General features: G+C 42.9%; 1 protein-coding gene across 1 annotated transcript in view; it reads left to right on the top strand.

The window, feature by feature from the left end:
- RNF219 (ring finger protein 219) overlaps positions 1-11,142 on the top strand; it is a 54,437-nt gene extending 43,295 nt beyond the window's left edge. Inside the window, exon 11 of the mRNA XM_010855137.1 lies at positions 8,388-11,142. Within this exon, the coding sequence (XP_010853439.1) occupies positions 8,388-9,903 (1,516 nt within the window). The 3' untranslated portion in view covers positions 9,904-11,142. The remainder of the gene's footprint in view (positions 1-8,387) is intronic.
- The last annotated feature ends 7,431 nt before the right edge of the window (positions 11,143-18,573 follow it).

Genomic DNA, 18,573 nt, shown 5'->3' on the forward strand with positions numbered 1-18,573 from the left:
GATTTTTTTTTTTTTTTAATTCTTGCAAATATTGGAACACATTCTGTTTGGGGATAAAACTAAGATGCAGTATAGCATAGCTTATGTTTTTTATTCCTATTATACCCCTGTGTAAGTAAGTACTATGTGATGTTTAGGTCCTAAAATTTTTGCATTTAAAATTTTGCTCATTTCATCGGTAGCTTTGTTTCTTTGTAGTTGAAAATGCCTGCTGATTGTGCATGAGGTAGACAAGAAGATCATGTATGTTTTTTATACATAGAACAATTAAAGATGGAGCTTCCAGTTTATGATTCTAGTTCAGATTTAGTTTATATATCTCTGGTTAAAATAGTCACCCTTTTTGGGTTGGCATTTGCCAGGTTGATCTGTGCTACAGTTTCCTGGAAGGCCATTTTAATAAAGGATCTTTGGCAGCTTGAAAATTCTCTTGAACTTATGTCTAGAACATGATAGATGTTTGATAAATGTTTATTGGCTTTGTGCATTCAGATCTGAATGTCTTCCTACATCTTGTTATTTCCTCTCCATATTTCTATTAGCAAATGTATGTATTAATAAATATTACAACAGAGCTAGACTTGGCACTCAGTAGACATGCTAGCATTTTTACTACCTCATAGTATAAAGAGGTGCTGATATTACTTAAGCAGGGATCTCATGTTCAGGCATCTCGTGGTTTCATACATGGTATTTGGACTTCGAAAGACTTGGCTTCCTGCTGCTTCGTTTCTATATTACCTGGGACAAGAGACAAGTGCTTTAAGTGTCTCGTTTTTTCATCCTTAAAATAAGAAACATAGATCTTGCTTCATAAAGGTGACATGACAATATATATCAAGTACATAGCAATGTACTTGACACAAGTAAACTTTAGTAAATTGTGACTGCTGCTGTTACTGTCACCATCATTGTCATTAATCGTCACTTACACTACTGTAGATTTACCTGTTACACTTTTGGTAATGTCCATCCCCAGAGTTCACTTTTATTTATTTATTTGGATGTTGGGCCAGGGAATAGAAACATTGTTTGGAGTCCTCAGGAGGGAAGGTTTTTTCCCAGTTCTCTCTCAGTAGGCTTCATGTGGCTTAATAAATTTTTGTGGACTCAACTATTGTGACAGGATTGGCCATAGATAGTAACTTTTATGATTACCAAAGTCTCAATGAATGTAGCATTTTCATAACTGAGTCTTTCATTTTAAACAGAGAAAACTCTCTTGAGGAAACCCTGGCAAGTCATTGAGTTCAGCAGTGGCTGAAAATGTCTAGGGCACTTCCCAAAGCTTCTCTTGTAGTTTAAAGACAGAACACTCTCCCCAGTCCTGCCGTTACACCCAGAAGGATGAGAATAGATGTGGGTCACACACAGACAGGTCTTTGGGAGCGGGTGAGAGAAAGGCCCCCACCAGCAGATACAGTCTGGAGCTGCCTCAGTGCTGGCCCTCCCTGTGCGCCTTCCCTGGAATATACCCCTCCCCATCCTCTCCACACATGCGCATGGCAAAGCACATGCTGGGACCTCTCCTTTCCTTCCTGCTTCTAGCCAAACTCAGGTCCCAAGGAGCTCCTATTACACACTACTCACTTAAGTTACATCTAATCAAAGAGAAACTCCAATATTTTGGCCACCTGATGTGAAGAACTGTCTCATTGTAAAACACCCCGATGCTGGGAAAGATTGAAGGCAGGAGGAGAAGGGGACGACAGAGGATGAGATAGTTGGATGCCATTACCAACTCTATGGACGGACATGAGTTTGAGTAAGCTCCAGGAGTTGGTGATGGACAGGGAAGTCTGGTATGCTGCAGTCCTTGAGGTCACAAAGAGTCACACGATTGAGCGACTGAACTGAACTGAATCAAAGAGAGGCATTTGCAGACTTAAGGAATCTCCAGCTCACACATCATGCTTTATGAGAATATACTGAGGAAAGGGAACAATAGAAAGTTTTTTTCTCCTGAAGCTCTACCTTTCCTCCATGTTTAAAGTGAAGAAGATACTTGCCTGATATCTCTGCAAGTCAAGGGATGAGAAGGTATGCAACTGCAGCTATGTAGCCAGGCAGCACTACAATAAAATTTGCTCTATGACTGGGTCATTTTTTCTTAGGTATGTGTAATAGTTCTCTAAAAACCAATTGCTGAGACTCACTTAAGTTTACTTGGTTTTCCCACATACCAAGCATTACTTTAGTACAGGTAATCCTCACTTTCCATGTTGTACAGAACCATAAAAATGACCACTGAACCTAAAACCATGCAAAGCAATCTTAATAATCAGTGAGAAAAATCACATTGTTCTATAAACTTTAATACTTTTATCAAAACATTGAATCTCTATAAATGTATATAAAGATGAAAAAATAGTAAAACTGATATCTATTTAGTACTTAATATTTATATAGTACAATGAATTATATATAGAAGCATTGAGAATTGGAATGTCATTTCTTTATTGAAAACTTATGGATAATAATTTGAATTGTGCTTGCCTTCTTATCATATAGCTTATGATAATAAAGGCAGTAATTTTTCTGACACTTCAACAAATTGTCATATTCCTAAGTTTGAGTCAGTAAGTTTGCCTTTCCCAGTTCCTCTGGCTTACCTAGGTTTTCTTCAATAGCAACAGTTTCAGCATTCCTACGGTCAGCTATTCTTCTCTATATTTCCATTTGATTCTAACTTTACTACTAGCATCACCAACTCAATGGACATGAGTTTGAGCAAGTTCCAGGAGTTGGTGATGGACAGGGAAGCCTGGTGTGCTGAAGTCCATGGGGTCGCAAAGAGTCAGACACAGCTGAGCAGCTCAATTGACTGACTGACTACTAGCATTAATCACTTTACGATTTGTTTGCTACATCTCATCTTTGTTGGCCAGTTTTGTGTTTTGAGTTTCCATTTCTGTAAAAATGTCATGTCACTGCACAGCTCTGTTTTATTGTCTGTGTGTGAAGTGGGTAACACGTGCACAGTCACTTTCAAACTTGGAAAGAAATGAGCCGATTGGTCACAGATTGGCTGGATCACAAACGCTGGCCCAGATCCAAAGATTGCTTTTACTTTGTTTCACTCTTAGCTCAGGTGCCAAGTTAGGAAAAGATATAAAATCAAAGGTACCTGAGGCAGAGGGGCTCACTTCCCCAGAGCCTCTCTTGTTCCTCAAGAAGATGTTTCTGAAATTTGGTGGTCTTGGCAACCTACTGGGCTTGCTGCATTAATCCGTTTTGTTCAGACTACCATGGAGAACTAGAGAGGCAAAGTCACTCACTCAAGTTTCACAGCTCGTTAATGGCCACAGAGCTCTAGAGGTTCATTCATTTCACACCTGGTTCTGGCATTTATTCTTTTACCATATTTACTTCTTCTCACCCCTTCAAACACATTCTTTTCCTCCTTTGTGATGAGCTATGAGAAAATTTGGTCTTGGGACTTTTTCATTATTAGAGATGCCCTTATTCTAGTTATAATACCACAGAGGTCAAACCAGTAGGACTTTCATTTCTCTTACTTCTAGTAGGGACAGGAACACTCTTGTACCTCTGTTGTTTTTTGGAGAGGAGAGCCCTCAGCCAGAATGTGTACATCAGTTAACGCTGCAAGAGGGAAAATCCCTTAAACTACTTAGATTCTAGCAAAACATACTTCTGATATCAGATGCAGCTCCCAAACTGCTTTCTGTTTTCTCTGACGTAATGAAGCCTTTGGCCATCACCGCTGCTTTGAAAATCAAAGCCTTTGGTCTCTAATGGAATGTTTATAAAAATACTCTATTTTGAAATTTGCTCAGGAAAAGGAAGTATGGTAAATGATTTTAGAAATCCCTTTTAGAAATCCCTCTAGCTTGCCTTGGCATTGATTCATTTAATGTTATGTACTCTGGAAATATCTGGAATTAGAGAATAAGGAAGTATTAAAACCCAAGTTAAATAAGCTCTTATCCTCATTGTTTTCTTCCATGGAAGTATAGCATCAGTTATGCATCTCTAATTGTTATTCTGTATGAGCAAGTAAACTGTCTTTTGCCAAATTTAATATCAGTATCTAGGGTAAGCTAAGGAGAAGGCGATGGCACCCCACTCCAGTGTTCTTGCCTGGAGAATCCCAGGGACAGGGGAGCCTGGTGGGCTGCCATCTGTGGGGTCGCACAGAGTCGGACACGACTGAAGCAACTTAGCAGCAGCAGCAGCAGCAGCAGGGTAAGCTAAAAATATGTCAGAAGTCTCATGTGTTTTCATTCTCTTCCTAAGGTGAAAGTGGAAAGTTATTTTAAATGGAGTATAGAACAGCAAGCCTGTATAATAAGAACCCTACTGGTATTTCATTCTCTTGCTTTTCTTGGTGTCAGTAGAAAAAAAAGGAAATAAACAGTCAGATATATGGAACATTTAGTTTACTAATACAGTGACTCACAATACATGTAAAAGAGGCCCAAGGACCTATGGTGTTGGCTCTGTCTTGATGTAAAGCATTAATGTATCTTAAAGTAAGAAAATAACATTTATTCAAGAAATATTTAATGAGAAACTACTGTGACCAAGGAGTGTTCTAGGGAGCTAACCATGATTCCTGCTTTCCTGGGGCTTATATTCTAATGAGAAAGAGAGACAGAAAACAGATAAACTACATGGATCAATTAATTTAGTTGATCAGTTCATTGACTTAAATCTTTTGGTTTGCCCACCAGCCCAGGGTCTTTATTAACATGGAAAAAAGGTCTGACTATTCAAAGTATTATGAAGTATTGAAGTAGAACTTTGGAGAATTGAGGGCAGTGACCTTTTAGAAAACAGCAGCTCCATCAGTGACTCCTGGTTGCTTGTCCCTCTCAGATGTGCTTTGTTGCTGGCCTCTGTTGTTAGTTCTCATGCACTTTGGCTTTCTCTCCAAAGTAATACAAAAAATACACTTAGGCTATCATTTTGACTTCAACTCAGAACATTTGTTAACTAACTTTTTAAAAAAACAAAATAATAACAAATGAGGGGCATCATCAAATATAGCATCATAAAATGACATTATATCTGAATTTCAGGCTAAAACCTAGAATCAGATCAGATCAGATCAGTCACTCTCATGTCCGACTCTTTGCGACCCCATGAATCGCAGCACGCCAGGCCTCCCTGTCCCTCACCAACTCCCGAAGTTAGAATAAGAAGCTGCTAATATTTTGGGAAACATTCCTTATTTGTCACTACTGAGTCCCCAAGGACATCCTATGGGAATAGCTGATTTACTATCTAGTAAAATTATTTGATTTTAAATCAAATAATGATTTAAAATCAAATAATTTTGATTTGATTTTTTTTCCTTATCTGAGGATCAGTTCAGTTGCTCAGTTGTGTCCAATGTGACCCCATGGACTGCAGCACACCAGGCTTCCCTGTCCATCACCAACTCTCGGAGCTTACTCAAACTCATGTCCATTGAGTCAGTGATGCCATCCAACCATCTCATCCTCTATTGTCCCCTTCTCCTCCCACCTTCATTCTTTCCCAGCATCAAGGTCTTTTCAAATGACTCAGTTCTTTGCATCAGGTGGCCAAAGTATTGGAGTTTCAGCTTCAGTCCTTCCAATGAATATTCAGCACTAATTTCCTTTAGGATGAACTGGTTGGATCTCCTTACTGTCCAAGGGACTTTCAAGAGTCTTCTCCAACACCATGGTTCAAAAGCATCAATTCTTCAGCACTCAGCTTTCTTTATAGTCCAACTCTCAGATCCATACATGACTGTTGGAAAAACCATACCTTTGACTACATGGACCTTTGTTGGCAAAGTTATGTCTCTGCTTCTTAACATGCTTTCTAGGTTGGACATAACTTTCCTTTCAAGGAGCAAGCATCCTTTAGTTTCATGGCTGCAGTGATTTTGGAGCCCCCAAAAATAAAGTCCGTCACTGTTTCCATGTCTATTTGCCATGAAGTGATGGGACTGGATGCCATGATCTTAGTTTTCTGAATGTTGAGTTTTAAGCCAACTTTTTTACTCTCCTGTTTCACTTTCATCAAGAGGCTCTTTAGTTCTTCGCTTTCTGCTGTAAGTGTGGTGTCATCTGCATGTCTGAGGTTATTGATATTTCATCTGAGGATAGTTTTATTATTAAAGTTGCATAAGAAAAAAGTTTTATCTTGGTAAGCAAATTTAAGACTGTCACTTTTGCTGTTTGCATTAACTAAACATGCTGCACAGTTTATCTGTTAAAAAATATGTGGGTTTGATTATGCCAGAGTAGTTACAGTCAGGAACTCACAGTTTTGTTTTGTTTTTTTAGCTCTTTGACTAAGCTGTGCAGGGTATTTGGACCCTGACCAGGGATTGAACCCATACCTTCTGCATTGAAAGTATAGTCTTAATTAACCACTAGACAACCAGGCAAGTCCCCAAACCCCACAAATATTTTTGCTGAATGAACTTAAAGATCTTTATTCACCTTTTAAAATTCTCTTACAGAAACTGCCGCTCTGTCAAATACCACCTTTACAAACCAAAATTATTTTTCTTTGGCTAAGAAGGAAAACCACCCATCATTGATTTAACCAAATACTCGTAATCGTAAACTTTGTCTTTAAAACAAGGAGGCTACTTATTGTAGTTGCTTTTATTTTTGTTATGGTGCCTGCTTGATTTTTAGAAGTTGAAGGGAGTATGCTCTTTTTTAGGAGTTCAGTTAATTGCAGGGAATAGATGAATATTCAGCAACCTGTCTTTTAAGGCCCTTTCTAATCCTGAGATTTTATGAGTCTATATTTACCTTTGCCCTTATTCTTATCCCTTAGTATAAGAGCAGGAATCATTTTAGGGGAGAATTGGGGAATGAATTGGGCTTTAGTTTAGGAGGAGTTGATGGGTGCTGAGTGGGAGTCATAGAACATACAGTGGTTGACTCAAAGAGGTACTGCTGCTGCTGCTGCTAAGTCACTTCAGTCGTGTCCGACTCTGTGCAACCCCATACACGGCAGCCCATCAGGCTCCCCCGTCCCTGGGATTCTCCAGGCAAGAACACTGGAGTGAGTTGCCATTTCCTTCTCCAATGCACGAAAGTGAAAAGTGAAAGTGAAGTCGCTCAGTTACTGTTGACTCCCTCTCCTTTTTTTTTTTTTTTTTAATACTTAGTACATTGTATTAATTTTAATTATTTTTGTAATTAGGGAAAAAAAGAAAGAAAAATATAAACCCATAGATTAAAACAAGTTTTAAAAATCACCTTCTCAAGTACCTTGCTCCAAACAGACAATCCCTGAATTCTTTAAGATGTATCTTTATTTAAGTCGTTGGAAAAAATGATTAATAAAAAGCCTTTTAAAACGCTTTTGTGGAGAGAAGTTATTTTTCATGGGATTAGAATATAAAACCTATGTTTATTGACTCCTATGAAGCAGTTTCCTGAAAGATGGGATTTTCCTTGGTGGCCAGATCAGATAGAATTTATGGTAGATATTTTATGTCCCTTGGAGCTGGACAGTCCTACCAATGATTTTATCATCAGCTCCAAATATACCACCAGCCATACATTTGGTACTCAAAAACTGCTTTCTGAGCCAAACCCAGTACTCATTCTTAAGGAAATAGTGAACACAAGATAATCCCAAGTGAGAGGAGTGAATTACTGTTGTGTTCTTTTTCTTATACTTTTCAGAAAATCTGAAAATGTTTATTGTGTATTACATTGGAACCTCAAGCACTGACTTTGTATCTCAAAGTTAGAAGAAATGAGATTGATGTCCCACACGGTTGTAAAATGCCAAAAATAAGTAGAGCTGAAATGAGTTAAAGCCCAGTATTCAGAAAGGCCAAGTGAAAACTTCAGATCAAGGGTAGATGTAATTGAAAGGGTCCAAATAAGTATTTAAAACCACTCCCTGCTGGAACTGCTAAGATTTCTGAATTTCAAATTGGTATTTTATGTTTGACAAGGTGACATTGTATAAGAAATGTATTGTAAAACACTGCTGTACGATAGGAAAATGATTGAATGTAAATATTTCAAGATGTGGACCACTGTTCAAATGTTATCATAAATCTTTGCCATTGTTTTAGGGTATAACTCTTCATGCATATATGAGCTGAATTGACAGTGCCAGCACTTGGGGAGGGAAATCATCAGCAAGTTTCCGCCTCACTGTCAGCACTAGCGTGATTTGACCACAGAAGTATCCTATTAGGTCTTTCCTGTTATTATCATATGCTTGTAATTACATCAATGGGGGAACCCTCTTTTGAAGATACTATATCTGTCCTTGCTCTTATCCTCTTCATTGAGCAGTCTGAAATGTCACTGTTACATGAAATTAGGATGGGTGGGGACAGTTTGCATTCTTAAACTTTAGAAAGAAGAAAGCTTAAACTGTAAAGTTAACTATCCTTCCATTCCTTGCAGGTTTGGAAGGTTTACAGTAGCTGCTCTGCAGTCCAAAGTAGAGCAGTATGAACGTGAAACCAATCGTCTCAAGAAAGCGCTGGAACGAAGCGATAAATATATAGAGGAACTGGAGTCTCAAATTACACAGCTGAAGAATTCAAGTGACGAGAAGGAAGCGATGAATGCCATTTGTCAGAGAGCACTTTCTACAGACGGCAAGGGGAGCAAAGGCACCGAGGAGGATATGGCATCCAAGAACCAAGGTGATGGTGCCAGAAAGCAGCTTGGCTCAGCCACTTCGAGTTCTCACCTGGCAAAACCTTCTAGCAGTTCTGTCAGGCAGGAAGGCACCAGCAAAACAGAACCAAATTGTTCTAAGAACCAAGACCTGTATCAGAAGCGAGTGGAAACAATGCTCACTGTGACAGATACAAGTATGGATACCTATCTGGAAAGAGAATGGGGAAATAAGCCAAGTGACTGCATGCCCTACAAAGATGAAGAACTCTACGATCTACCAGCTTCCTGTGCTCCTTTGTCCCTTAGCTGTCTTCAGCTCAATACGCCAGATAATAGAGAGAGCTCTGTAGTCAAAGCAGGAGGTTCTAAAAAGCAGTCAAACCATCTCAGAAAATTGATGTTTGATGAGTTCTGTGATTCTCCAAATGTGTGTAATAAAGATTCTTCAGAAGATGATAGAAGTGAGAGTGAAAAGAAATCAGAGTGTTTTACTTCCCCGAAGACAGGGTTTTGGGATTGTTGTTCCACAAGCTATGCCCCCAGCTTGGACTTTGAAAACTCAGAGGAGAACACAATAGCAAATTGTGTTGGAGAAATTTCTTCAAAATTGAGTGAGAAACCAGGTTCGTGTTTATCCAAGAGGTTGAATTCCCTCCGCTCTTTTGAAATGAATCGGACAAGAACATCCAGCGAAGCATCAATGGATGCAGCTTACCTTGACAAAATCTCGGAGCTGGATTCAATGATGTCAGAGTCAGACAACAGCAAGAGCCCCTGTAATAACGGTTTTAAGTCGCTGGACTTGGATGGGTTATCAAAGTCATCTCAGTGCAGTGAATTCCTTGAGGAAACAGATAAGTTGGAAGAAAGAACTAAACCAAACCTTTCTAAAGGTTCTCTAACTACTGATCAGTTGGAAAATGGAAATGAATGGAAACCCAATTCTTTTTTTCTCCTCTCTCCATCTGACCAAGAAATGAATGAAGATTTTTCACTCCATTCCAGTTCGAACCCAGGAACCAATGAAATCAAACCACCAAGTTGTTTGTTTCAAACTGAGTTTTCCCAGGGTGTTTTGTTAAGCAGTACAAACCGGCTATTTGAAGATCAGAGGTTTGGGTCATCTTTGTTTAAGATGTCCTCAGAGATGCCTGGTCTTCATACCCACCTTCAGTCTCCTTGGTCTACTTCTTTTGTGCCTGAAAAAAGGAATAAAAATGTGAATCAATCAGCAAAAAGAAAAATCCAGAGCAGCCTTTCCAATGCCAGCCCATCAAAAGCAACTAAAAGTTGACAATGTCATTTATGTTTTTGTCCTGAGAGGAATATAAGGTTTTAAAGTTACTTTTTTTCCCCCTCATAAAAGCTCTGTACAATTTTGAATTGATAATCTTTAGTCAGGTGTCAAGTCAGAATGGTGGATTAGCCTGTACCCTGGATACTTTTGTTCATTTTGAAGAGTTTAGTCTTTCATTTTCATTTAGGGATCTTTTTGACCAGAGAAGTTAGGGAGAGGGTTCCTTTTGTGTCTGGTTTGGGTATATTTTGTTTTCTTGAATCTTGATTCATCTATTCGGATACAATGACCTATTAGTAAGCCTCAGTTATCTTCAGAATTTGGATTTCTTAAATAAAAGCTTTGGTGCAGTCTAAATACTGTTCATAAGACAGTTTTCTTTAAAGCTTCCTAGGGTGGAAATTATTTTTCCTGCCCCTTTTTATTTATGTTTAGTGATAGTCTAACTTTTATTCACGGAGAAGGCGATGGCACCCCTGTTCAAGGCCACGATGGAGAAACAGCACTCAAACCTTAGTCCAGTACTCACTGGCTTTTTTTTTTTTTTAGGTTTTACATAAATGTTTGCATTTTTAACAATGTGTTTTGTCCAGTTTTTGTGAAAATGTGTTGCTAGTAAGAGAGAATGCATTTTGTTTTATGTCTGGTAGCTTTCATTCTTTTATCTTTTTGTGTGTGTTGAAAGTCAGAAATTTGCCTACTTTAGCAAGAAGTTAGGGAACAGTTGGGTTTGGAGAAGATTAAACATGGTAGCTTTTCATTATTTCAGATACACAGGTGCAAAAGCACTCATTGCCAAGTTCTTGATCCACTTATGTCCCAGGGGAGCTTTCTTTGGCGTGGTAAAGTTCTTGTTTGCATGTTACTGTTCTTTATGGAAACTCTGTATGCATGGTAGCAGTCTTGCTTGCACTGTTTTACTTACTTAAGAAAAAGAAGTTGCAGTTGGCTAAAAGATTATCTTTTATGTAGGACAGAAAAAAGATGGTTTTTCATGAAGAGTGTTGAGAGGAGGGTGAGAATAGGTGAGCTAAGCACAATTTTTAATTTAGGTTCTTAAAAGGTATATTCTAAACATGTTTGGTATGCCCGGATAGGCCTTTAAAAATGGTTTGTATGTTAATGACTTGTTTATCTAATGTGCACTGAACATTTTACATTAATACTGTACTGTTTTACATTAATACTGCATGCTTTTCTATGTGAACTGAATAAAGGATGTCATAAACACTGTAATCCTTGATGTTGTCCCATGTTGAATTAGCCTACAAAGACCAGTACAACTTAGCATTTTTTATTGTATTGCTCTTATTATACAGGGGTTGGCAAACTGTGGCCAGTGGTCCCAGTTCTGGCCTGTGCCTGTTTTTGTGAAAGGCCTGTGAACCAAAAATGTTTTATACATTTTTAATGTTTTTTTTTTTTTTAATAAAAGAACTTTGGAAATAAAAAAAAATCCAAAGAATATTTCATAACACAGGAAAATGATATGAGGTTTAAATCTCAATATTTCTAGACAAAGTCTTGTTAGAACACAGCTACACGTTTTACATTTTGTCTGATAGGACTGCTTTAGCACTGGTAGAGCAGAGCTGAATAGTTGCAGCAGAGACCTTATGGCCCACAAAGCCTAAAATATTTACTATTTGGCCTTTTACAGAGAAATTTGCTGACCTTTGTTATAATTGACTCAGGATTCAATGAAACCATAGAAGTATAAAAAAATCATTTTTATGAGTTGGAAAATCATGACCTTTGCTTTTAGAAGTAATAAGAACCGCCCCTCCCCCCACACATAAAAGGCTTACTGTAAAGTATAATTTTTGTTCTATCATATTTTTTCTAATAAGTATTTGTGCATGACTTTGTCTTTCTGATAATCTTCACGTTAATGGATAAACTTTCATAGATACTGCCATTTAAATATCTTTGACAATGTGGATATGCATTTGAAATTATATTAAATGTAGAAATCTAAAATCTTTCTGAATAGAGTAAACTTGGGGGTAAACCTCACTCTAATTCTGTCTGTAATTTTTTTATTTTTCACCATGAGTGTGTTAGTTTTTAATACAAACTGACACTGTGTCATGGAAATGCAGAGTGTGTAGCCTAATTGACTAATGCCTAATGGGGGTGAGGGTGTCTCTCTTGGGCTGGAGTGTTTCCCAGCTGCTTCAGAAACACTGCTTCATCCTCTCCAAAACACTGTCTCATGTATCATATTAAAATAACCTGACATTACTCAATTAAAGGAAATAATCGGAAGGATTTGATTTTAATGACACTTTTGTACTCCTAACCTCTTTACCATAATTTCAAATGTCATGACAGATATGGTAGTCTCATTTTGTTGTTTAGTCACTCAGTCACGTCCAACTCTTTTACAACCCCATGGACTGTAGCCCATCAGGCTCCTCTGTCCATGGGATTTTTCAGGCAAGAATACGGGAGTGGGTTGCCATTTCTTCTCCAAGGGAACTTCCTGACCCACAGATTGAACCCGAGCCTCCTGCGTTGACAGACGGATTCTGTACCACTGAGCCGCCAGGGAGGCCCAGTCCCATTTTAAAATATACCTATTGTATATACACACTCAAAACAAACAAAACCTACCTTTTACTGATACCAAATACTCTGCTAGCCTCTGTCTTCTGTAATCTTTTCAAACTCTGTGAGCCAAGAATTTTCTCCAGTTTACCAATAAGTGAATTGAGAATTAGTGATCACACAGCTAGAATGGGCTTAGAACCCTGTCCTGGAGCTGGGCCTCAGACTCCAGAGCTTATAGTCTTCATCCCTCAAGCATCAGATGCACGGGAGCTCACATTTGCAGGCCAAAGGATGAGTGGATTTGAAATTTCCAAGGATTCTTTTTAAAGTAGTATTTTGGAAGTATTAGCATGTTTCTTTTCAAGTAGCATTTAATTCCTGCCTGTGCCCTGGATCTAAGGCTGCTCCTAAATGGAAGCTCAGTGATGGGGATTGTGTGTGTGCCACTTTTAAGTTTATAAAGATTCACATTAACTCTGACATTTAGATGAATTTCAAAATAGCACTAAGGCTATGTTTGAAAAAGATGTGCAAGTGGTAAAGGGAAAAGACACATCACTTCATGTCCTTATAAAAACAGTACCTTTTGACTGCTCATCTCTTTAAAATGCTATGGCTAAGCAAATGTGGCAAGATGCTAGGTATTTTTTTGACATGACCTTTAGTGTTTATCTTTTAATTTTTAAAATCTCCATCCCATCCAAAATTATATGTCTTTTTCCTGTTTTAATGGATCAACTGAGACCTAAAATGGCAGACATTAAGATATATAGCCCCTTAATATCAAATCTGCTGTGTGTTCTTATAAACTCATATTTACACTGGTTTGAAACCTCTAATGGTACCGCTGAACAAGGGAAGAAATTTGGTCTTGATTCTTAAGCTGTTTCAGGAACTTGTTTCTATATACTTGAATGGTATTCAATTATTCAAAGTGTAATTCATGCACTAGAATTTTCCCCCCTCATTTTTGTACCTGTGAATGACGTAAGTAGAGAACAGTTTTATTTCATGGAGTTTGGCCTTTTAGATTAGAAGGGTTTCCTGAGGCCTCATAAGAAGGTCTCTGTTCCTATTCTAGGGAGTCCTACCACAGTCTTTGCCTATCATGATGTAACCCGATCCTTTTAATAATACTTGGCAGAGAGAAAACCTTTTAAGCAATGATCTCAGAGTGCATAGTGAACATTTATTGCCTAATTCTCGGAACCCCACTCAGAGAGGAAGCATCTATTAAGTTGCAGTTTTCTTTTAAGAACCCATCTGAAGCTTAGGCTTGGTTGATCAGTCTGCTATGACAGAGGCAGTCTAGAATGCCTTTGAAGCTCCACTTCTTGAAACTAAGTACATTCCTAGGTCTGCTTTGTCTTAACAGGGAGTTGCTGCTGCTGCTGCTAAGTCGCTTCAGTTGTATCCGACTCTGTGGGACCCCACAGACGGCAGCTCACCAGGCTCCCCGTCCCTGGGATTCTCCAGGCAAGAACACTGGAGTGGGTTGCCATTTCCTTCTCCAATGCACGAAAGTGAAAAGTGAAAGTGAAGTCGCTCAGTCATATCCGACTCCTAGCGACCCCATGGACTGCAGCCTACCAGGCCCCTCCATCCATGGGATTTTCCAGGCAAGAGTACTGGAGTGGGTTGCCATTGCCTTCTCCGTAACAGGAAGTAGATCCTCTCTAATGTTAGTTGGATTACCCAAATGTGTAGAAGTGTGCGCCTAGTGTGACACATAATTTGAGGATGTAAAGATCCAATACCCCAAGGAAAGGATTTCACATAGGAATATACCAAAGAGAACCTAGGTCTGGCTCACTCTAATTCTTATATAACATTGGTGAGTACAAAAGTGTCTGCGCCGGGGATAGCCTGGAGCAGAGAGGAAACCTGGTGGCTTCCGAAGTGCTGTTTGTATTGGGTCTTTTAAGGATGGATGAGAGTTTGATGCAGAAGAGAACATCTACTTTTGCGTGTGTATCCACTATCCTGCAAGTGGGCGCCTATTTCTCAGACGTCTCAAAAGAGGTGCTGAAGAAACCCTAATAGGGCTCCTGATGGACAAAGGCTTCCCGATTGCTTCAGCCTGCGCTGTCAAGTTTGGCTTTGGTCCGCCTCCTCTGCGCGTCCCCTGGGACTCCAGGCTCGCCCTCGCCGCCAGAACCGGCGGCCTGCCGGCGAGACTGTGACTCCCTGGGCACTGGAAGGCTCAGGAGGTGGCAGGGCTGGGCCATCATCTGTCCATTAAGCCGAGGCTTGGCGCTCCGAGGGCCGCAAGGCGCGACCTCGCTTCACTCACCGGGTCATCTTTGTGCTGGGGGTGGGGAGGTGAGGTCTGGCCCGTCTGTCTGGGCTGCGATCCCGCTTTCTTTCCTCTGGTTCCGGCGAACCCCTCCTTCCCGGATTCTTGAAGCCAGTGACGCTCCCCCACCTCCCCCAGGTTCTCGGGACTACAGACCTGCCCGCGCCCCTCCAGCTCGAGTTTCCCGCGCTCTTGAGGGCGCTCTCAGAGGCTCCCGTTCAGGATCCACCCAAAGAAGGGACACGCGCTGAGGATTCCTTTCATTTTATTACTACTCGCGAAACCTGGCGATTAAGACGCGAAACCAACAAAGAGTTTTCTTTCCACCTTAACCTTGCACACAATCCTTTAACAAATTAATTAATCCTAATGAATTAACACTTCATTTATTTAAACGCGCTACAGTCCATGAATTAAATTTTCATGCAGTGATTAAAGACTGTTAAAATATGCATGATTTCGTTAAAATTTTATAATAAATCAGGGCAATGTGTTACATGACAAGGCAACTATTTCCCAGTCCCTCGCAAGGGGCTTTGATTTGTGCAGGCAGCGGGGAGGAGGGGCGGCTGACGACGGCGCGGGCGAGCGTTGGAGCCGGGCGGCAGGACCCAGCTCCGCACCTCGGCGTGCGCACTCGGCTTAGCGCTCTGCTCCGCGGCGTTGGGACCCTCCTGGGAATCCCGCTCCTGCAATCAGAGCCGAGCCTGCGGAGTGCGATGGGCGCTCGTCTCTCCGTCCCCGGAACTGCACTCGCCGGGGGCTGGGGTCCTCCGGTTTTGTTTAGCTCGCGCAAGCGCGCGTTCGGGTAGGAGCGCTGCGCCGGCGGCTCTCCGGGGACAGGAAGGCGACACAACTTCCATCTCGTCGCGTGGGGTCAGGGAAGCGGGTGTCTACTGTAGAGTTGATGGGTTCGCTGCTGTTCTTAACCAGGAGACCTCGAAGCCCCTTCTCTGACCAGAGCGATCTCCCTTTTCGGAAGGGGCCGGGGCGGGGGAGGTCTGCTTCCCTTGGGACCTAAACCCCAGGGGCCCTGTGACCAAGCTTAGTGGTCCCACCCTTGTCACTCGGAGAGCGAAACTGGTTCTGGCAACTAGCGGGAGGGGAAGGCCGGCCCCTGTCAGGACGGAGACGCGGTCATGCATCATCCTTAGGGCTTTCACAAGGTAGGTGGGTTTAAGTCCACCGAGGGGTTAGGGTGGAGGTATATATACATGGATATCTACAAATGTAACGGCTAAGAGTAATAATGACCAGCAGTGAACTTTACTGCCTCATCACCCAGGTCGCAAGTGTATCAAGAGAGTGGGGTGGTCGCAATGTTCCCAACGGACGTTGCCTTTGAATTAAACGGCCAGAGGAATGAAAGCAGTGGGTTATCCATCGGCTTCCTCGAGAACCTCCGCCGCGGGTCCTAGCCCGGAGCTTTACAGGAGTTGATCATCACGGGCCTCAATAACTCACCCACGGCCTTTTGGGACCGAGCGAGACAAGCGGCCTGGGTGCAGGTGGGAGAGGAGGTAGAAAAGGAAGGAAGAGGCCTTCGGGAAATCTACATGCTCTAGCAACGAGAGCCTGGCTATGGACTTGCGCCTTGAGCTGGGCTGGGCCTCGGGGGTGGCACAGGACTGGGCAACCGCCCAGGACCGCCTGGCTGGCAGAGCGGGCCGGGCGGGCCAGAAGGCTGGGCCGGGATGCGCGAGGGGTAGAGAGGCCCTGGGTCAGAGCAGCCCAGGCTTGGCGCTCGCACCGCCGCCCGGAGGGGACGCAAAAGTCCGGCAAGAGTCCCTCCTCTGTCCCACCCTTCGAACAGACGGTGTCGGAGGGGGAGGGGGTCTGAGGCCCAAGTGCATTCCCTCCTCCAAGGACCGATCCCGACCCCCCAGTTCTAGGCCTGCCACTTCCCTGCTGACCAGTTCAGCCTCATCGCTGAAGACAAGCCAGGAGGCCTCGGAAGCCGGCCAACTCCGGGTTCTGGCGACTTCCCCCCGCGCAGGGCGCTGGCTGCGCGGTGAATGGGCCGAGTTTCTGGGCAGGAGCCCAGCGGAAACGGGGCGCCCCTGATCTGCGAGGAGCAGAGCTCCCTCTGGGGGCGCCCGGGCTTGCAGGTTGGCCCAGCTCCCCGGGTTTGGGCAAGAACGTGGGGTCCGACCTCCTCCCCTTGTACACACACAATCTCCACTCCAGTGGACATCCCTCAGGACCGCCCCCACCCCCATCCCCGTCCCTGGACGTGGATTAATAAATCGGGTTCAACCCCGGGGCGGGGGGCGGGGGGGAGGTGGGGGGAGGTAGGGGCAGATTGTCCCCGCGCTCCTCTGGAGAGAGAAAGGCTGCCCCGCGGGTGGCAGCTGTGGAGTGTGTGGGGAGGGGGTGGTCAAAGGCGGGGGGCATTCACCCCCCGGCCCGTTGCGCTGCTTCTCTCCCGCCGGTCTTCACTCCCACCTACCAACGTCTGCTCCCTGAGCTGGAGAAAGAGGCGCTGCCAAAGGAAACGTGAAGTGGGGCCTGCCAAAGAAGGAGGAGAAAATTAATTAATGAGGGAAAGAAATGTGTCTCTGATCCAGATGATAGACTCCCTGTCCCTGGGGGCAGAAATTCCTTGGAAATCAATAGCTGTGCATTCATTACCTCCCTCTTGATAAAATGCAAAGCTTTGAGATGGGGGAGGAGGGAATCTGTGCTGGTCATTAAACAGGAAAAAAAAAACCCTGCCCAGAATTCTATGCCAGGGCTCTGACCCCATGTGGATATCACTAGTTCAGGCACGGGCCATCCAGTTACTGCACTCGCCAAACCTGGAAAACAAAGCAGTGACGTGGATGGACTGAGCCCCAGTTGGCCACCCTTTCTTTTCACTGCCCTGGGGAAAGTAGGGAAAAGCTTGATAAGATCCAGGGAACTGCCTGCAGATCCACCACCATCTCCCACTCTCTAGCCTGGAACTGAGGCCCGGCAGGGAGGTGGCAGGTTAATTCTCCCAAGCATCATCCCCCACCAGCTCCCTGTATTTGCACCTTGGTCTTGCCCTGGACCACAAAAAACACTCCATTCACCTGTGGCTACCCCACTCTCATAGGCTGCCTAGAGGGCAGATACCTGAATATTGTACTTCATTTAATCTCCAATGTCTTGCCCTGGCCAAGATGGGTACTCAGCAAGTATTTGAGGAAGGAAGGTAGGGTAGAAAGTAAATGAGGGAGGGATGAAATAAATGATTTCAGAGAAACAGCTGTCTGGAATCAAGATATCCAGCTCTACCTGAGGACAACAGGCCCTTCTGTTCGAATCTGCATTCCTTTTTAGGTAGAGAGGAGACCCCTTCAGTGATCTTCCCTTTGGCCCCCCTCCTCACCGCCCCCCACCCCCATGACCCTGGCTTGCTGAACTCCCTTTTGCTCCTGGCCCTTCCCATCTGCCTTCTCTTCCTTCTTACAGACATGTATTGTTCTATGGGGTATTTTCCTAAGTGCCAGGGTACACACAGATGTGCTCTAAATGGGCTTCCAATCCGTTACTGGGAGGGGTGGGTAGTGAGTTGGTAATTGTACCCAACCCTGGAGAAAAGTGAGATACTCTGGGCAAAGATCTGCCCCCCACCCCCAACTGGGCCAGTTCACTCAAGTGAACTAGGAACAGAGTCTCAACAAGACGGTGAACTCTTGCCCTCAGGCCAGGGACTTACTAGTGGGTTAGTTGGTACCCTCTCAAGAGTTGGAAGGTAAACTGAGATGGGCTTCGGGGACTCAGGTGCCACCACTGCCCCTCCCCTCCACCAACGCAGGATCCATGTCACGTAGCCCCAAACAGATCGGAAG

This window comes from Bison bison, unplaced genomic scaffold (assembly GCF_000754665.1).
Source record: "Bison bison bison isolate TAMUID 2011002044 unplaced genomic scaffold, Bison_UMD1.0 scf7180017864354, whole genome shotgun sequence".
Classification (NCBI taxonomy): domain Eukaryota; kingdom Metazoa; phylum Chordata; class Mammalia; order Artiodactyla; family Bovidae; genus Bison; species Bison bison.